At 29.5% G+C, this 20,837-nt stretch overlaps 1 protein-coding gene across 8 annotated transcripts in view; it reads right to left on the bottom strand.

Annotated features, from left to right (window-relative positions):
- Positions 1 to 20,837, bottom strand: part of LOC142322829 (senecionine N-oxygenase-like) — a 64,230-nt gene that overhangs the window by 18,482 nt on the left and 24,911 nt on the right. For 6 of the 8 annotated variants that reach the window (XM_075361904.1, XM_075361928.1, XM_075361911.1 and 3 more), the window contains 5 exons: positions 15,604 to 15,800; positions 14,038 to 14,173; positions 10,652 to 10,770; positions 5,993 to 6,170; positions 2,034 to 2,184 (listed from right to left, as the gene is read on the bottom strand). In XM_075361904.1, coding sequence (XP_075218019.1) covers positions 2,034 to 2,184; positions 5,993 to 6,170; positions 10,652 to 10,770; positions 14,038 to 14,173; positions 15,604 to 15,800 — 781 coding nt within the window. The other 2 variants (XM_075361936.1, XM_075361951.1) reach the window with 2 other exon arrangements.

Raw genomic sequence — 20,837 nt, 5'->3', positions numbered from 1 at the left:
CTGTTTTATAGCCTTCTTGAATTACTGTAACAAATTTAAAAAATACTCTAATACTTCATAATGAGAAACATACACTGAGACATACATTAGACCCAACTATAATGTGGTCCAAAATAAAACGGATATGATTATAACGCTGATAGAAGGATGTCCATCCAACAAAAATAACTATTATCAGATATAAAGAAAAATGTTCTACTTTTTGGTCTGTATATAGAAATGCTTTTTAAGTATGTTTAGGTATTTAGTAATAAATTAAACATAATAAATAAATATGCTAATATATTAAGCTCTGTGAAATTAAATATAGCTGTTTAAACAGGAAGAAAAAACATAAAATAATGATAAAAAAATTTATGTTGATTAATATTTTACTTTTCTGCACTTCCTTTTTAAATAACATTATCGCATGACAGTGTTTATAATCTGATTTTATTCCATTAGAAACATTTCATGAGTAATTCATGTTAAGTAAAAATACAGAATGGATGCACCTATGTAATTAATAACTGTCTCATACTCAACAGTTGTAGTTAAAACTACCATAAATACGATTTTGTAAAATTTGTTGAATTTTGCAAATTTGTGAATTTGCCGACCTTTTTTGCATTTTTCTTTTTTAAGTTTTTGTTTATCAATTTAGTAAGCATCAAAGCAGAATCTCGTTCAGTAGATGCCCTACCTGCTGAAGTTTCCGAAATTTTGCAAAGATTATAATTGAAAATAATTATAGAGAAGAACAATTTTCAACTGTGATGAAATTGTTTTTTATTATAAATCAAAAATATTAGATATAAAGTGTTCACAAAAGTACAGTACAGTAATTAAAAATGCAAGCACTGTACAATATATATTCAGTTCTTTATTTTTATTTTTCTACATTTTATTTTATCCCATAATATTCTCGTTTTTGACTGTAACATTTGGTAATATTTTAATTATGTTTTAACATTAACTCAATTAGCTTTTTTATTTTTTTTTGTTAGCACTTTATCTTCAAAATAACACAATTAGCCTATAATGTGTTCCCAGATGGCCACGTTATAATGGAGTTGTACTGTACAATAAAATATTTGTCAGATAAAATATAAAATATTTACAGACAATGTTAAACAAAACCAGACACTCTTAGCGACAGAAAATTTACAATTAAATCAATCAGCAGTCATTCAGAATTATCTAAATATTTCAATTCTGTGTTGTTTTGAAAACCAGAAAACATAAAAATGATCATAGAGACGATTAATAAAACATTTATTAAGAAATACAGTAACCCAACATAGATAAATTAAACTTCTTTCTTTTTCCTGTTTAGCCTCCAGTGATTACCATTCAGATAATACTTCAGAGGATGAATGAGGATGATATGTATGAGTGCAAATGAAGTGTAGTCTTGAACAATCTCAGTTCAACCATTCCTGATATGTATGGTTATTTGAAACCCAACCACTGAAAAACACCGGTATCCACGATCTAGTATTCAAATCCATGTAAAAAACTAACTTTATTAGGACTTGAATGCTATAACTCTCGACTTCCAAATCAACTGATTTGGTAAGATGCGTTCACCACTAGACCAAACTGTTGAGTAGATAAATTAAATTACAATAATTATACTAGATAATATGTCAGGTAACACAGATATACGCTCTCCATTGCTTCAAAGAACCCATCACAAGCTCTACAAGAGAAACAACTTTTGTAGATGACCTCATAGAAATGGGACACAGGAACAAAGATAAAACCACAATAAGCAACCAGACCGCTATGTTCAAACTGGCCAGTCAGTTAGTGAGTAGGGAATATATTTTTATAATGATTAAGTGTCAACTATATAAAAATACTTAATTCAAAATATGTTCAATCACTCTGATATTTCAATAACTGTACAATGGAATAAATAAAACTATCAGCAGAAAAGCTGTTTACTTATCAATATTTGACAAAATTGATTTCTGTCAACTTTTTATGTTATTTGAAGTATACAGAACCAGTTTGAAACTAAATTGTTTATGAAATTATTTAAAACATACCTGTGCAGTAAAGAATAACATCTGCAGTTTCACTTGTACCATCCTGGAATGTTACAGTGCTTTCTGATAAAGATGCTATGTCAGATTTGTGAACAACATTGTTGGGAAACTCTTCATTAATTAATTGATAATTATGGTGGCTGAAAAATATCTATGAAAAATACATCAAAATTAAAAAGCATAATATCAGGTAAATAAATATTTACAAAGAAAATGTAATTAAACTAGCAGTGGAACTATCATAGAAATTTGGAAGACACTTCACAGGGGTCACAAATACCCATAAGATCTGGATTTTGTGTAACTCCTGGATAGGAAACAAGTGTGGGCATAATTGTTCACCCCCATCACTACAATTATTATTGGTTCCCATATAGTCCACCTGTCTATCAGCCCAAATAGTCCCACAGGCAGTGATCTGACACAATCCCTATTGTACCCATGCCAGGAGGAAGGGAAAAATGATAGACAAAGAGGAAGATAAAGAAAGAAGGATAATACCTGTGGAGGGACTGCTAATCTGGGTAGATAAATACCTTGGTCACGAAAAAAAGAATTATTGCTGTTATATAATAAACAACAGGAAGTAGTAAGGAATATTTTCTAATAATGAATAAATGGAAATAAATAAAAGTTGTTATTTAAAAGAATGTTTGGCCACACTGATGTTTCAATAACTATATGATGCAATAAATAAAACTTAGTTTTCAAAAACTTAAAAAGCGAAAATACAAAGGAGTATAAGAGAGTGGAAGTTAAAGGAAGAAACAAAAATGGAGGCACACAAAAAACTGATACAAGAAAAGATACTTAAATAACAGATAAAGGATGTACACAAAATGGGGAAATTTTAAAAGAAATATCAAAATGACAGAAACAGGAAAAAAATCTGTACCAAGGTGTGAAACATTCTGCTATGGAACAAGAAGATAACAGAAACAAAAAAAAATCATGATGTACCAAATCTATTATGTCAATTGTATTGTATGGAGCAGAATCATGAAAGATGACAGAAAGTGATAGAAAGCTAAAATTTTGTTACAAATACAATTTAATACTCTTAAGAATGTTATAATAACTGCTAATATTAATATCTAATATTGCATTAACAAGATAAGATTAGAAAAGACTAAAAGTTCATACCATTCAATTCTCTGCAAATATTGTAACTTCTACCGTTAGTAGAACTAGTCTACACTTTATGAATGAATGAATTAATACTGTCACTTTCACTACTGCCTACCAATAACTCGCAGAACAACTTTCTGCATTCAACCACTGTCCACACTGGAATGCTTGTGATGTACTCTTCACTTGTTAGTACACACTTACTGATAATGCCATCACACAACTGCAGTGAACACAGCCTCACCTGACTACTGCTTAACTATTACTGTTCCCACTGGTACTGGCAGTATTTATATCCCCTAGCCTGCAGAACCAGTACCCACTGAAGCATAATAATTTCATCATCTGCACACTTACATTTTCCCATAAATTCCTATTATGGTCTGGTAACCCTTCACGTCAAACAGGTGTTGGGAGTGTCATTGCCTGTACTACAAAGAACAGATTGTTAAATAGACCTGTTGGCCTGAGAAAAGGATCCCTTTTAGTTCCTTTCTGGATTCCTTTCATTATTATTTTCTCATACTTTGCAGGATTTTAACTATATAATAAACAACATCACTCTTTGAAAAAGCAATTTTTTGAAAAATATTACTTCAGTCTTGTACCATAGGTATTTTTTATAGGCACCATGAGCTCAGAAAAAAATTTGTAAAATATGCTAATATTAAACAAAGTAATATTAAAATATATAAAACAGTGTTACATGCTGATTTTCAGTTTTACTTCAATTACTAGGAAAGAATCATTCATTTAATTTCAAGAAGCAACTCTCTGAAAACTTTCACTATCACTAAGAGTAAATTATTAAAAACTATTTCATCTATGCAGACAATTAAACTGACTTAGAACAACCAATAACACTTAATGAATGAGTCAGATTAAATATCTTGTTTGTAATCTAAATTTATCCATAAATTAAGCAGAAATTCTCGCCACTATTGAAAGGGTGGAATCTTTTACAACACAAAATTAAAATAAGTACTTTCCATGACAGGCAGTGTAAATTTAAACATTTCTTCTTCCAGTGTGAAGACTGTTTACTGTAATGATGTGGAATCTTTACTAGAAGCTTTGAGACATAAGCATCATCCTGATGGATGGCATCTTTCTATGCACTGCTCAAAGAATAATTTGAAGATAGTCCTTTTTCAGACCTTTCATGTTGTAAGTAAAATCCCATCAATTACTTTAGCTCATACGAAGGAGTCATATGAAAATATGAGACTTGTATTGGTTATGATTCAGTATGAGAAACATTTGTGGAGACTTATAAGCAATACCACTGTTACTTGGTTTACAATTTGGGTAAACAAAATTTTCTTGCTTCTTGTGTGAATGGGACAGCAGAGATAGGAAGAATAATTTTGTGAAAAGAGTGGCCAAAAAGAAAAACATTGACTACAGGAGAGAAGAACACAGTGAGTCTTTATATAAACCTGCCTTTACTTAAATACAGGCACCAGACATGTGCCTCGTAATCAAAACTACACTGACATTCTGCAATCCCTTACACCTCTTTTATACTACTGAGAGTACAATATGTTCAAATGTTTATATCAATGTTCAAACATGATGCTCTCACAGCAAATATTATGTAATCAGACTAAATCACAAGTAACACATAAACATCAACTTGAAACATCAATAACCATCAAATTGCTCATGTTTCTACAGTTCATACATGCATGTTCATTCTTGTCGCAATCAACACAGCTAAAAAGTTTTAACTAGGTTTCACTGGGTTGTAGTTGGGGGTCACAAAATATCGTTATATATCTTTACTTCTTGGGGGTCATGGAACTAAAAAGGTTGAGAATCACAGACTTATGGTATAACTGCCCATGCATACATCTCTATTATCTCAGTAAAGGAATAGCAAGAGATGATAAAGAAATAAAAAAGCCTTATGACTATTTGGAAAGTATTCTCTAAACAATTATTGTATTCTTAAAATTTGCAGCATGTACAGATTCTCAATCTAAAAATTATGATATTTAGATTTATCATACCATAAGTGACAAGCAAAATTTTCCAGAAATAGAATAACTGATTTTCATTAACCAAGAATAGAATAACTGATTTTCAGAAGACATCAAAGGAGAGAAGAGAATCTTCACGTGTGCTACAAAGTACACACTGGCATAAATTTAAAGTGTAGTTCAGTACTATAGACGACTACAAATCTATCCTTATATTCTATTCACAAGATTATATTCTATTCATAAGATTATATTCTATTCACAAGATTTATGGTGATGTCTGTAGTGTTTTCTAATGAAACATTATTGTACATCTTGAAAAATATGTCTGTACACATTAAACTATGGCTGTATCACATGAATATATTAGTGCACGCAGAAACCTTTTCTTTGTTTTTCCTGTTTAGCCTCTGGTAATTACCGTTCTGATAATACTTCAGAGGATGAATGAGGATGATATGTACGAGTGTAAATGAAGTGTAGTCTTGTACAGTCTCAATTCGACCATTCCTGTGATGTATGGTTAATTGGAACCCAACCACCAAAGAACACCGGTATCCACTATCTAGTATTAAAATTCATGTAAAAATAACTGACTTTACTAGGACTTGAACGCTGGAACTCTCGACTTCCAAATCCGCTGATTTGGTAAGATGCGTTCACCACTAGACCAACCCGGTGGGTTATACGTAAAAACCTGTTAAGAAAAAACCTACACCAGCGTACTTTTGATCCCTGTGAAATCATTTTTTTATAATTTCCTGACTTAGAATTTATTTATTTATATTTTCAAGTATGTATTAATTTAAAAAAATATTCTATTGAGAATAATGAAAAATTAGAACTTACTTTTTTAGCATATCGTGCAGCATCAAATATAATATCCATACCAGATGGACCGGATCCAACTATAATTATTGTTTTTCCTTCAAAACTCTCAGGATACCTATATGCATGGCTATGCATTTGTTTTTTTTTATAAATATCCATACCAGTAAATATAGGAAATCGTGGTTTACTGTAATGTCTGGAAATATAGTTTTGTTAAAAAACATTTTTATGAAATACAACAATTAATTATTGTATATTACATTAATAATGGGTGATGTTAATAACTTGAAAGTGTACTAGTACATAACAAACAAATTATTCTCAGGAATACCTTGAGAATGCATACACGAAGTGAACATATACTAGTTTAATTACATGTTAGCAAATAACCTGGCATGAATTTCAAAACCAATCCTGAAAATGACAGTCATTTCAAAGAATAGTAGGCATCCAATGCCAAGGTATCAGGAAAAGTGAGGAGTGAAGTAATTTTCAATTTCTTTCTTCAGTGAATCATATACAGCAAACCAAACCCACTAAAATACAGGTGACAGATGTATCTAGTAATATAACAGAAAATAATTAAATAGATTTAACTGACAGTAAGATTCATATAGAAAATAATGAATTGTCAAACCATGAATTTCAAGTAATTACTTATCTTTTACAGACTCCACACTACTTAGAAATAAATTTTTGCCAAGGGTTCCTAAACTGTAAAACGATTTTATTACTTTGTTAAAAATGAATAATTGTATATTTGATAATTTAATATTTTTTAATTATAATGGTAGCACCATCCTTGGTTCTCAGAGCTAAAAATTATACCACTATACCGTAAGAAAGATCTCTTTACATTAATCTAATTTCTTAACTCATGTTTTTTTCCTGATAATGTAAGATTCTACAATTCAACTTTATAAATTTGATTATTCAGATGTAATTCTATTATCTCTTACAATCCAAGGTTTTTAATTGGTTTATCAATAATATGAATAATACAACTGAGATAATTTTGTGGACAAACCTCTAAAATGGCACAATTATTTTTCAAAGTTTACTTTTGCTCTCTGCAGTTTTTCTGGTGAAGAAAAATTTGTTTAATCTACCATAAAGATAACTGACTATTTTTCACCTGCATTACTATACTACTATGGTATACAGCATTACCATATTAATATTAGTATTAAAATATTGAATTTAAAGATCCTCTCCACTGCTTCTGAGACCCCTAGTAACTTGTATTTTATGAGTGCAAGAAGTATTAAATACACTAATCAGCATTCTTTTTATAGGTAATAATGTCAACTATATGGCTAATACTTGTTGTAAACTGAGCATCAATTAAAAGACTGAACTCACCGGTATTAAGGAGGGCTTGATATAAATGATCACAACAGTATATTCAGTTCAGTGAAGACGGCAACAAAAGATACTTCATTCATTATCCTTATTATAACTGGCTCATGTCTATAGTTGTTCTTGAGGATGCCAATGCCATTTTTGGGTTAACTTGTTCTCTTACTAGCTAGCACACAAACACTACGGTTATAGTATCTATCACATGCATATATGAATGTCACACACACACACACACACACACACACACACACACCCAAATCCACATGGTCCAAATCCACACACAAACATTGCTATCTGGATCCTAAATTTTGCACTAAATTAAAAAAAATAATTTTATGTAAGATTAGTAAATAATAATGAAAATAACATAACAGTTTAATATCAGTTTTTAAAGTTATTTAGGTAATAAAGAAAAATAAATATTTACTTCAAAATTTATGTAGTTGTAAATTTGTAATATTAATTTTTTATTTTCATTAATTTTATTTCTTCAATTTCTTGCTATATCAAAAAGATTTTGGTTTGGTATAAAATTATAACAACTAATGAGTTGTTAAGATGAGTTGTTATGTAATGAGTTTATCTTTATTTTGTAACATCTTTGGCTCTTTATTTATTTAGTCTATTTTTCATAAAATTACTTCTAATAAAGGCTTCTTTAATAATATCTTAACCTTCAACTAGGAAGAATAAAGGCCAACGCCTTTTACTTCAATAAAAAAATCTGATACGAACACCACATGACTTCTTTGTACGCCTATTAAATTACATGTACACATTTTTTTAAAATTAAAAGTACATAAAATTTTATTTTATTAATAACTTCTGATATTTTTTCATATTTTTTTTTTTTTTTATTATTATGAATTATTTATTGTAAATTTTTTTTTACATTCACAGGTTAATAATTATTAATAAATCAATATATTTAAATTAAAAAAAAAAGAGATCAAGTCTGATTCGAACCAATGCGCCTTGCCTTGTAAGATCCAAATATTTCATTAATTAAAACTTTATTTGTCTATAACTCTAGAACTGATGAAAATCAGTACCATCTGATATATCGTTGAAAATCTCTCAATGAGGGCTTATTACTGCAGTTAAGAAAAGGTCCAAAACCCAAATTTTTGGATTTTCGGCTTTTTTGGACACTTTCGTTTCAGTCGATTGCAACAAAAAAGAGAGATGCACAACTAGATGTTACAGCAGTCCTAAATCCAAAATTTCAACATTCACGCTTAATTTTTTTTGAGTTATGCAAGATACGTACACATGTACCTCATGCCAAAACTAGTCATTATGGATTCAGGGATGGTCAAAATGGATATTCCGTTGAAATCTGAAAACCGAAATTTTTCACGATACAATACTTCCTTTACTTTGTACAAGGCAATAAAAATTAGGTCAAATAATTTTTTATTTCTATTACCAAAGGCTTTAAATATAAGTCTTTAACAGACATATCCTTAAAATTTGATTTTATTTTTTCTTATAAAGTTGTGTACTTACTCATTATAAGCGCACTTACATTTTTAAAGTTGTCATTTTTTGCACAACTTTCAATTTCTTACACTTGAGAAAGAAACAGATTAATTTCACGGCCACCTCTCCATGGGATAAACATGTTTCTGTATGAGAATGTTAAGCCTTATCTCTTCAAAATGCTATTAATAATAATTAAGATTTTATTTTATTTTTATTTTTCAAACTTTCAAGTCTAGTTGTTGGATCTAATAATAACCTAATTAATCTCATCAATAACTAAACCAATTTTCATAATTCAAATTTTACTGGTTTTGGAATCTTTTTTGAAGATTAATTTGATTTTTCTCATTTTAATGTTTTAAAAACGATAAAGTAAGAATTTATGATTAAATAAAAAGATCAATAATATATATTTTTATTTTAATATCAATGTTAAGTCAGTTACCAGAGGAAAGATTCATACATTACTGTCTAACCTTTCTAAATTATTGATAACTACTAAATTTTACTATTGTTATTACTAATCTTCACCTTTTTCCAGTATATTACATTTGTCAGTATATTGCATTGTCCAAAAAGATAATTCTGCTATAAGTTCAGTAAATATATTTATTCTCATTTTAATTTAAACATTATCATTTTATATTTCAAATCAATAGTTTTCCACCTAATTGTTTTCATAAATCTTCTACTTTCCTGAGGCTTTGTCCAGTTATTATGACTCCAGCCACCATCCATAAAAGTCCAATAGTTAGATGAAGTTCTACCACAATATTCCCCAACAGAAGTATCCAGTGATTATACTTATCTATTAAAGCTTTTATTACTTAATTAGTTCTTTAAGCATTTTTTAATAAAAAGTATTTTTTACATACATAATTTGTCAAATTAACGTAAGGGCCATGCCTGGTTAAGGAAGTTGTCTCTATTTTTATTTTTTTAAACTGGTTATAATGTTTAACTCTTAATTTGTTAAATTTTATAAACTTTTTAACAATTTTTTAGAACATATAACCTCAAAATAATTTAAATATTTATATCTATTAAATGAAATAACAATTTTTTATGGAAATATTTAAAGAATCCTTGTCATTCTCACTGGTAATCCCAGTAGATGAGCTTTCAAGGTTTTGCAGTTTGATTGTGCCATGTACAGATGAGCATTATTCTGAACAAGAAGCATTTCTTCACTGTAAACCAATGTTTTTCAGTATTACAGCAGGCTTCACTTCATTTTTGAGCAAACTTTGTAGCACTGTTTACCTTTCCAGAAATACATGCAAGTTAGACCTTTAGTATCCCAGATGATTATCATCACCACTTCGTTAGCAATGGCTGGGCCTTGAATATTTTCCTGACCAGAGAACTGGAATGCTTCCCTCGACATCCTCAATCGATTGTCCCCCAAGTTTTAATATTTATTCAACCAGTTTTGAACTACTCTCTTGTAAAAATTTTCATAAAACATAAAACTCTTACCGTACTGTTTGTGCACACAACTGTAAATTTCAGATGGTTTAAAACTCTTTGAAACCAGAAATATTATCTGTGAACAATTATTTTGAAAAGTCATACTTCAAGAGAACTTAACATTGTTGAATGATCGAGTGAAATATATTAAATAAATCATTCGTCAATCAGGTATTCTAATTTAAGACAAAGATGCCACCTTATAATTCTGAAAGCGCCTTATTATAAGAACAATCTTCTTGATGTTTTTAACTGCAGATATTTTCTCTTTACAACTGACCAACTTTCATATATGCTACAACAATCAAATTAATAGTAAAAGAAAAAAGTAAGAAGAGAAAGAAAAACAAATATACAAACCCAATGCACACCATAACTGCATCAAAATTTACAACATTTTCTTCATTTGTTTGAAGATTTTTTATAGATATTTTCCATTTTTCATTAATAGGAGATATTTCTGTCACATAATGATAAAACTGAAAGTAAAATAATTAGTTTAGTAGTAAAAAGGACTCAATATTTTTGAGTCAATAGTTCTTAACAACTAAAAAGAAAAATGCAGATTCTTCAAAGGATTCATTCATTTAAGTAAGACAACTCCCTGTGAGGAATAATAAAATCAAGGGTATTAATTACTTCTCTGATCAGGGTTCTGTTCAATGCACCTATTATCAGAAAATTAAATTTTACCTTCAGACAAATGCAATTTCATGAAAACTGGGTACTTACATATTAGTCTGTCGACCATAATCACAATGATAATTAACATCGTTTACATATTAAAAATACAAGCATTACTGCTTGTAATTATAGGTATAAATTAATGAAACTTAACCTACACTCGCTTCACTCGCTAACCTTCACTAATTAACAATAATGTTTTGATTATTTAAGTAATAAATAATTGCAATAATTATTGAATTTTTTATTTCTTTTTCCTGTTTAGCCTCCGATAATTACCGTTCAGATAATACTCCAGAGGATGAATGAAGATGATATGTATGAGTGTAAATGAAGTGTAGTGTTGTAAAGTCTCAGTTCAACCATTCCTGAGATGTATGGTTAACCACCAAAGAACACCGGTATCCACAACCTACTATTCAAATGTATAAAAATAACCAACTTTACTAGGACTTAAACGCTGGACCTCTCAACTTCCAAATCAGCTGATTTGAGAAGATTTATTATTTTGATACTCAAAAACATTACTGTGTTAATTAGTCAAGGTTAGTGAGCAAAGCTAGCGTAGGTTAAATTTGGTGAAATTATATTTATAAAATAAATATAAATGTTTATACAAATGGTAATATAATGGTATAAATTGGGTGATATAAACAACCAAAGGTTTGCTGCTTATAATTATGGATATAAATTAACCAAACTTAACCTTCACTTGCTAACCTCAACTAATTATCATTTTTTTTTTTTGTTCTAACGTCCAGGACCACCATTAGATACACCACTTCAGAGGATGAGATGAATGATATGTAGCATGTGTGAAAATATGATGCCTACGTGGGATCGAACCCAGAACCTCCAGATGAATTTATTATTTAAATACTCAAAACATTACTGTGTTAATTAGTCAAGATTAGCAAGTGTAGGTTAAGTTTGGTTAAATTATATTTATACAATAAAAAAATAGAAATTGTTAAAAAATTGGTTAAGCGAATGGTTATATAGGGTGATATTAACAATAACCCAAAAGATTACAAATTATTGATCGATGGGCTAATATGTAAGTACTGAAAACTGTTTTGAAGGATTTCAATTAATGAAAAAATTTAATACAGAGTGATTCAAAGAAACGGGAAATTTTGAAAATTAAATAACGTTAATGAAAAATTTTTTTTAGAAAATGAATTTTATTTCATGTAATTGTACAAATGTTGCCATTTTAGGATACATACATTTTAGTTTATTTTTTAAAGATGACATCTTCCAGGTGACCTCTTCTAAGTAAACACTCACGAAGTCTCTTCGTTAAATTGTTCATGGTTTGACGTAACATCTTAACTGGAATTTCCGCAATTGCTTCTCGGATCTTTGCCTTCAGTTCTTCCGTTGTAGCAGGTCTACTGTGGAACACTTTGCTTTTAAGGTGACCCCACAAAAAGTAATCGCAAGCTCAGAGATCAGGCGATCTGGGCGGCCATCAAATGTCACCATTTCGTGAAATGACACGTTGTGCAAACAATCGGCGTACAGCTGCCATATTTATGACGAATGTCGACATTCGTGCAGTACGTGACGTTGCTCCGTCTTGTTGAAACCAGGCTGTGTTAAGAATTGGTGAAAATCTCTTTTGTTGTTCCACAACAAAGGTTTCAAGCATGGCTACGTAACGAGCCGACGTCACTGTAATCACAAGACCGTTGTCATCCTCAAAAAAATAAGGGCTTACCGTAAGATGACATAGCACACCACATGGTCACTTTCTGGCTGTGCAACGGACGCTGGTGTAGCTGCATAGGATTTTCTTGTGCCCAGTATCTGAAATTTTGTTTGTTAACAAATCCACTGAGGTGGAAATGCGCTTCTTCTGACATCCACAGTTCGTGAACAAACTCTTCGTTATCATTTATCTTCTGAAGCATTGCATTACAGAATTGTGCTCACACAACTGCATCGTTCGGTTTCAGTTCCTGGATGATCTGCAACATGTATGGATGGTATTGCAAGTCCTTCACTAACATTCTTCGAACACTTGAACTATGCAATTGTAAAGATGCTGAGTACGACGGATTGACCGATGTGGACTTCATGTGACAGCATCTTTTAAAGCCTGAACATTCTGTGGTGTACGGACGGTTCGCTCACGGCCTGGAGGTTTCTTTTTCATTGCCGAACCTGTTTCCTCAAAATTAGATATCCATGATTTAATTGCATGTGCTGATGGAACACGGTCGTGCCGTCCCAGATTAAAATGATGATGAAATTCTCTACACGCTCCCTCCACACTGTCATTGTTTTTGTAAAACGCTTTGATAGCAAATGCACGTTGCTCACCACTCCAAGGATCCATGACAACTAAATGGCAGGTTAGGTTAGAGAGGCTGGCGCCACTTATCAAGTGGTACCAATCGCCCACGGCTACCAACACAACTTTCAAAATTTCCCGTTTCTTTGAATCACTCTGTACACTCCATCTCAAGCTGATTCAAAAAATGTAGAGTTAAAGTTCTTAATCTTTCAGACTGCGAGAAAGAAACTTCAAGCTTGCAAGAATCTGAGAAAACCTGTATTTGGAAATGAAATGGCAGACTACCAGTCAAACTAAGACATACAAGCCTCACTGGTTAGTCAATCCTGAACCATTTTATAAATCCAGTATAATTCACTGAAGCTCCTATAATTATAAGAGAATGGAGTTTGTGGGAAAAAATAAGAAAATGTTTCGTTTGAGATGACAATCCTGGATTTAAATTATAAAAATATTTATTCATCCTTCTAACAAGGACCTTTGCAGCACTTAGTCTGAGGAAGAACTTTATAGTTAACTGAGTGGTAATGGCTCTCTTCAATGCAATCAAGATGTCAGGCAAAGTCATACAGATAAAAATTAAGTTAGAAATAGATAATAATAAAAGTTAATTTAACCAAAATCGACAAAAACACAACTGAAATTTTAATGTAACAATTATTTTAATTACTATAAACTTGAATATTTTTAAATAAAGAATTGTAAAACATAATGTATTTTTGTCAATATGTTATGTATTATAATAATAGTTCAACTCTACCTTAATATACTTTTTAAGATTATAATAATCAGCAAAATCTTTCAGGTACTGCAAAACATCTGACCTTGGAACAAATGACTTCTCATTTCTAAACGGAAATGATGAAAATGTCATTGTCTCTTTAGGCAAATTGGTTCTGAAAAAGACAAAAAGGAAAGGCAGAAATAACATTATGCCAGTACATTCAGTTTGGTTAAAATTAAGTTATATATGTTTTGCCAAAGGCTAGCAGGCAGTAACAAATCAACTAAAAGTGAAGAGAAAAATAGTTTCCCATAGTCTTCTTCATAAAGTTGAATGTTTTGTTGCACAACTCATCAAGTCCACAGAAATGCAAGTGCTATTTAGACCTATTAGTGGTATCCCTGCCCTATTAATCTACCATTGGGGCTCACTACATGATGCATTATTACACTATCATTACTCAGGGAAAGCACTTCTGACTACAAATGCTTTGCAAAAATGTTAGCCCTTAAGGATACTGGGTTATTCTTTTTCTGAAACAACGTACTGTATATTTTTTTAAAAGTGCCTTACTAAATCTTACTGAGAAAAGAAAAATTAGACTTTAATATCAATCTATTCGGCAATTAAAATATTCACCTTTGTACAAAAATTCCATTAACTTAGAAAACAGTAAAAAGGGACTTCTGCTTGAATACTTATCAATATGAAACTCCCTTATTTTGAGGGAAATGTGAAAACTTTATGTTTCGGCATAAGGAAAGGAGTGAAGTTATTAAATCCTTTTTTATTATGTGGTGATCCTTGTATTTTTTATTTAAATATTTCTATATTTAATAATAAATATTATAGGTTCCTCATTTACTACTCTTCTTCATCTGCTGATACCAACAGAATTCTGTAAGTATTTCCCAGTCTTCCTATTATTTTTATTCTTGTTAAACATATATATATATATTTTACATTATTACACATAATTTTATATTTACTTCATATTTATACAATCTTCATATAAAAATTATCAAGAAATAATATTAAAAAAATTATTTTTTTATTAAATTTAAACAAACATTTTTTGGTAGTAATAAATGAAAAAAATTAACTACCAAAACAAATATCAGTATGATAATCCACTTCCGTTAAGATATTCTATTTTATGAAACTTCACACTAAATTATAGCAGCATAACAAAAATATAGCTATAAAAAAAATCAAGCACGGTTATCTTAAGAGACTACTGCAATTTACAACACACAAAATTGTAGTTTCATCAGAATAATGAATAAAAAAAGGGCTAACAATAGTGATCCATTAAGGCTACATCGGCCTAGTACCGAAATATGACAGCTCACATCACTGATAAAACATAAATTATTACAAAACCCATTCCAAAGATAAATGACAAAATTTGAAATAAGTGACATTTATGAGGTGATATCAAGCAAAAAAAAATTTTATTACAGAAAAATGTTCTTCACACTACATTTATGGAAAGGCAAGCATGAACATCAAAACTATCCATTTGACATAAAGAATTAGTTTCAAAACTAATCTCATGGTACAGGATCACTGAGGATCTATTGTTATTGTTATTATTATTACCTGAGATTTTTATACATTGAAGAATGTATTGGTAATCCATACTCATCTACACCAGTATTTTCAGTATAGGTCCATGTACCACCTACGTTACCAGTTTGTTCATAAACAATAAATGAAGTATTATTGTTTGATACTGTAGATAGGTGCTGAGCAGCACACAGACCAGCAGCTCCAGCACCAATTATTGCCACTCTCATCTAAAACAGATTATTTTATAATAATTAGAATGTTATATGTATAAACATTAACACATTACATTAGCAAAAACCACTTGTATTACTTTATTTCTTACAGTCAGAGGTAAAAGCTGATCCTTAAAATTAAATATAGCAAGATAAGAAAATATACTTTTAACTGACAGATACGAAGGTCTTAACTTTAATTTTCAATCCAAAGGTATGATATTTATATCATATATTCTCTTAACTAATCATGTACAAAAATCATGACTAATGTATCTATCAGGGCAAAAACTGTCTCTGCAAATTCACTGAAAGTAAAATACTGAAAAACAAACTTGTAAAAATGCAGAAAGTGGGATTTATAGCATGAGAGAACAGGTGAAAGTAAGGCAGGTAACACACCTGGAGCACTAACAAATAAATAGGAAGAAAAGTGAAACGATATTTTAACTTATAAATGTGGTAATCTCTCCTGCTGGCAGCTTAAATTTAGTACTAGTTTGATTACTTATATTATATTGATTTTTAGTGGATTTCCAACTACTGCGCCACATCATGTTTATACACATATGTATAAGTTTTTTTTTTTCTGTGCTCTACTGGATATAAATCTTACCAATTTTGATAAAACTTGGTGGGGTGATATAAACCTATTAGGAATTGAGATCTTTTGATTTTCTAGGGACTCTGTCCACATGAACTGGAGTTAGAACCGAAAAACGGGTTTTTTGGTACATTTTCATTTTTTTTTCACTCTGCTATGCAACATTTTTTTTACATTTTTATTTTAAGAATAAGACTGGTTTGAAGCTTATCAACTGTTCTATACAAAGCCTATTTAGTACCAGTAAAGCATACAAAATATTTTTATTTATACTGTCAGGTAATATTTAAATTAATCACAATATATATTAAATATTTAATTATATGGCACTAGAGATTTTTTTTGTTTTGACATCCTATCGAGAAACTTAAATATTCAATAATACAACAAATATTATTTTTTTAGCAGATTTCCAAAGAATTGTAGAAAATGTTATGGTGCCTGGTCAAATTTTATAAGGTGTTGGGGAGAGCAACATTTCTTTACATTCTGGAGTCTCTTGAACTTGATTCTGCAAAGTTCATTCATATACATATGTATGTATGAGATTTTTTCGCTCTACAGGATGCAAATCTTAACCAATTTTTATAAAACTTGTTGGGATGATGTAAATCGATCAATAATAGAACCCAGTTGATTTTCAAGCGAATCCCGTTCAGAATTCAGAGTTTTATTGAATTGGACAGGTATTAGCTACAGGGAACAAAGAATTATTTACAGTATTTATCACATTATAAAAGGGGTGTGACAGGACTGTACATTGTCTCCATATTTACTTAACTTATATATATCAGAGGCATCAATAGAGTTAGAGAGGAAGAGAGTGCAGGTGTAAAGATTCAGGGAGAAAGAGTTAAAATGTTAAGAGTTGCAGAAGATATAGCTGTAATTGCAGAAAGCAGAGAGGACTTGCAAAAAAACAGTTAGTGGAATACACCAGGCGAAGAATGCCTTTAAAATAAAATCATTTTACAGGAATAATGTAAGCCTAAAGTTGAGAAAACAATTACCGAGAACAATTGTGTGGAGTATTGCATTGCATGGGAGTGAGTCATGGACAACTGGTGGAGAGGAAAAGAGGAGACTTTTGACTTTTGAAGTATGGTGTTACAGAAAGATGAAGATAAATTGGATGGAAAAAGTGTCAAACAACAAGGTATTTAAGAGAGTTAACAAAGACAGAAGCTCTTTGAAACAATTAAAAAGAAGAGCTCAGTTAATAGGACACATTTTTAGGCACCAGAGTCTGATTAAGAGGATGATAGAATGATACAAGAACAGACTGAAGGGAGAAATTGTAGAGGAAGGCCTCGGTTGGAGTTCATAAAACAGATAATGGACAATATGAACTTTGATTATTACTAGGAGCTAAAGAGAAAGGCTGATAAGTGAGAAGAGTGGTGAGCTGGTGCCAACCAGCCTAAAGGCTGTTAACCAAAAAAGAAGAACCACAGTTAGGCAAAAAACTGGGTTTTTGGGTACATTTACAAGGGTAACTAAAACCAGAAATCCTCCCTTGAGATGCACTTAACTTTAATTTTTTTTAAAATTCTTTTCCTCTTTCGTAAGTTTTTCTAAAAAATTATACTTGCTTTTATAATAAAAAGCTGTCATCATTAAAGATTTTTGTAGACTATACTTTTTTCTGTTTGATACTTAAAAAATTATTCTATAATTTTATAACTGAATGCAATAAAATATTTCATAGTTTCTAGATCAGCTGGTTTCAAGTTAGATTCCTAATAAGAATTTGCCATTTTTTCACCTATCATTTCATCCATCTCATCCTCCTCATTAAAGTCTATGTGTAGAACACTCAAGATTGTAAAACTAAAATAAATAAAAACACTTTTTAAATGTGAATCCAAATTTTTTATGAGCATTAACTTAAATTAAATAAGAAAATATCAAAAATAAAATATAGCGTAACTAGATTAAGTTTTTAGAAAAATGTATATGTTAACTGCAAGCATTTCACAAGGTCTTTCAAGATAAAAAATATCAAAAAATAAATATTATATCTGGGTTTTATATATATATATATATATTTTATACAAATTAATGAATTCACCTATTGTGATAACAATTTAAGACAGTTATCTTAATGATACAGTTTTATTTTATAACAATGCACTTTCTATGAAATCTGCATCAGATTTTTCATAAAAAAGATCAAAATTATAAATTACATGAGTCAATAAAATAAGCGTTTAAAGGTTATGTTACTTTGTCAAATTTAAACATATACACCTGAATTAAATTACAAGTGTTTACTTCTAAAGCAGTGTAACCAACAAGATAAGATATGTCATCCTATTTGTGCTAATTTAAATAAAATATCCTCTTATATCCTGGCAGTGAATTCATTACCTTATGTTTACTTTTAAATTTAAAATAACATATTTTTATAATTGTTGTAATTTATTAATAGTATTAATTACTTTCAAAATTCCTATATTCTCTTCCATTTTTATTACTTGTGGCATTTGCTTTTTTGTAAGATGCTTAGCTATACTAAATGTTTTATGTTTTTAATTGATATTTAGACTTCTATAATAATACACAAATACCATAATAATACTTTTATAGCCAAATAATATAATAAAATGTTTTAAAACTTACTTCAAAACAATTTCAGTTGTCTTTGCAATAATCCTCAGAAACTGCTTTTCCTCACATTGTTTGCTTCAGCAACTAAAAATGTTTTAAGTAAGTTTTTTAAAAATATTTTAAAACACTAAAGTATAACACATTTTTTCACCAACAGTACATTATTCAATAATGCCTTTTACCTTATGCTTATTGTTTTTCCATTTTAAGAGCACTTCCAAGGAATTCCCTCATCGTCAGATAATAGAAACTTTTTAACATCACGCATTAAACTCAAAAACATTAAAACTTTTGCATAATATAAAAATATGTAGTCAAAAAATTAAAATAAAATACATATGTGGCCAGCCACACATACAGTGCTGTACTAACATTAATTAAAATTTTATTTAATTATATGAATGTGCTGTTATCTATGGCAGTTTTGATAAAGTCATTATCAAACTCACAGTCACATTAATCAAGTTAAACTTTTTATCTATACTTGCATATATAATATTTTTTCTACAATATTTAATTTTTTATTATCAGATCCTTTTACAATTTCTATTATTTTTAGATTTGTATTCGAGTCGGTGATTGAATGTTTATTGATTATTAAATGGTCTGTAAGACTGGAGAAACATAATCTATTGTTTTTATAAGATCTTAAGTGTTTTGAAAACCTTGCCCTAAATGACCTATTAGTTTTCTCAATGTTAATTTTGTTACGATCATTGCATGTTATTTTATAGATACCACACAAATTATTAGAATCATTATCATTATTATGGATTTTCAAATGTTTTATTATATGGTCTATATGCTAGTTTATATTTTTTATCATTATAAACATTACCAAGTTTTTAATAATGGTGTTAGTATAGGAATATTTTATATACATATTTTCATCACCACATTTATTAATTATAGGTGTCAACATTGTTACATTATTAAATTTCAATTTCTCTTTTTTTTAAATATTATCAATCGATGATGTGTTATATCCATTTTTTACTGAAATACATTTTATAATATCTATTTCTGCATCTAGTTTTTCTTTATTATTCTGCATGTAATGTATCGCTTCTATTTAACATGTTTGTAAATATATTAATTTTGGGTGCCCAAGAAAGATTCGAACTTCTGTTAATACTTATTTTACTAAGTTGTTGGTTTCCTATAAACAGTTGTTATAATTTTATTACTTTTGCTAATTTCCATGTCAACATGTAAAAAATTTATTTTCTGTATTTGTCCGTTTCAATGGTAAATTTTAAATTATTATGATAAGAATTAAGTTTTTTTTAAATTATTAAATATTCATTATTTATAACAGATTCATAGACTACCAAAATATCATCAACGTACCAAACCCGTAATTGAATTTTATAAATGTGGGTAATACCATAGACTATCTTATTTTCGAGCTCCTGTAAATAAATTTCAGACATAACAGCCGATAACTGTAAATCCCATGGGAAAAGTATTATCTTGTATACAAAATTTGTTGTTAAACCTGAAATAATTTTATTGACATGATTTCCAATGATGGTTATAATATTATTGATAAATTTCAGGTCTTCATTATTAATTTACAGTTTACTTCTTATTATACGTATAGTTTGATCTGTAGGGATATTAGTGTACATAATATGTATCAATTTTAATGTTTCTGAGAGTTTAATGTGTAATTTAAAAAGGTTTTTATTAATTGACAATGAGGGAAATCCTTGAAAGTGCTGTTAAAATGAAAAACAATAATCATAAGGAAATAGGCATTAATGAATACTTTACTGTTGCTGAAAAACTGTTACACTTTAATGATGGCAATCTTTAATGGTAATTATGCAATCATG

This window comes from Lycorma delicatula, chromosome 1 (genome assembly GCF_047948215.1).
Source record: "Lycorma delicatula isolate Av1 chromosome 1, ASM4794821v1, whole genome shotgun sequence".
Lineage (NCBI taxonomy): Eukaryota > Metazoa > Arthropoda > Insecta > Hemiptera > Fulgoridae > Lycorma > Lycorma delicatula.
The sequence above is the reverse complement of the archived record's forward strand: the minus strand, read 5'-3'. Positions and strand labels throughout refer to the sequence as shown.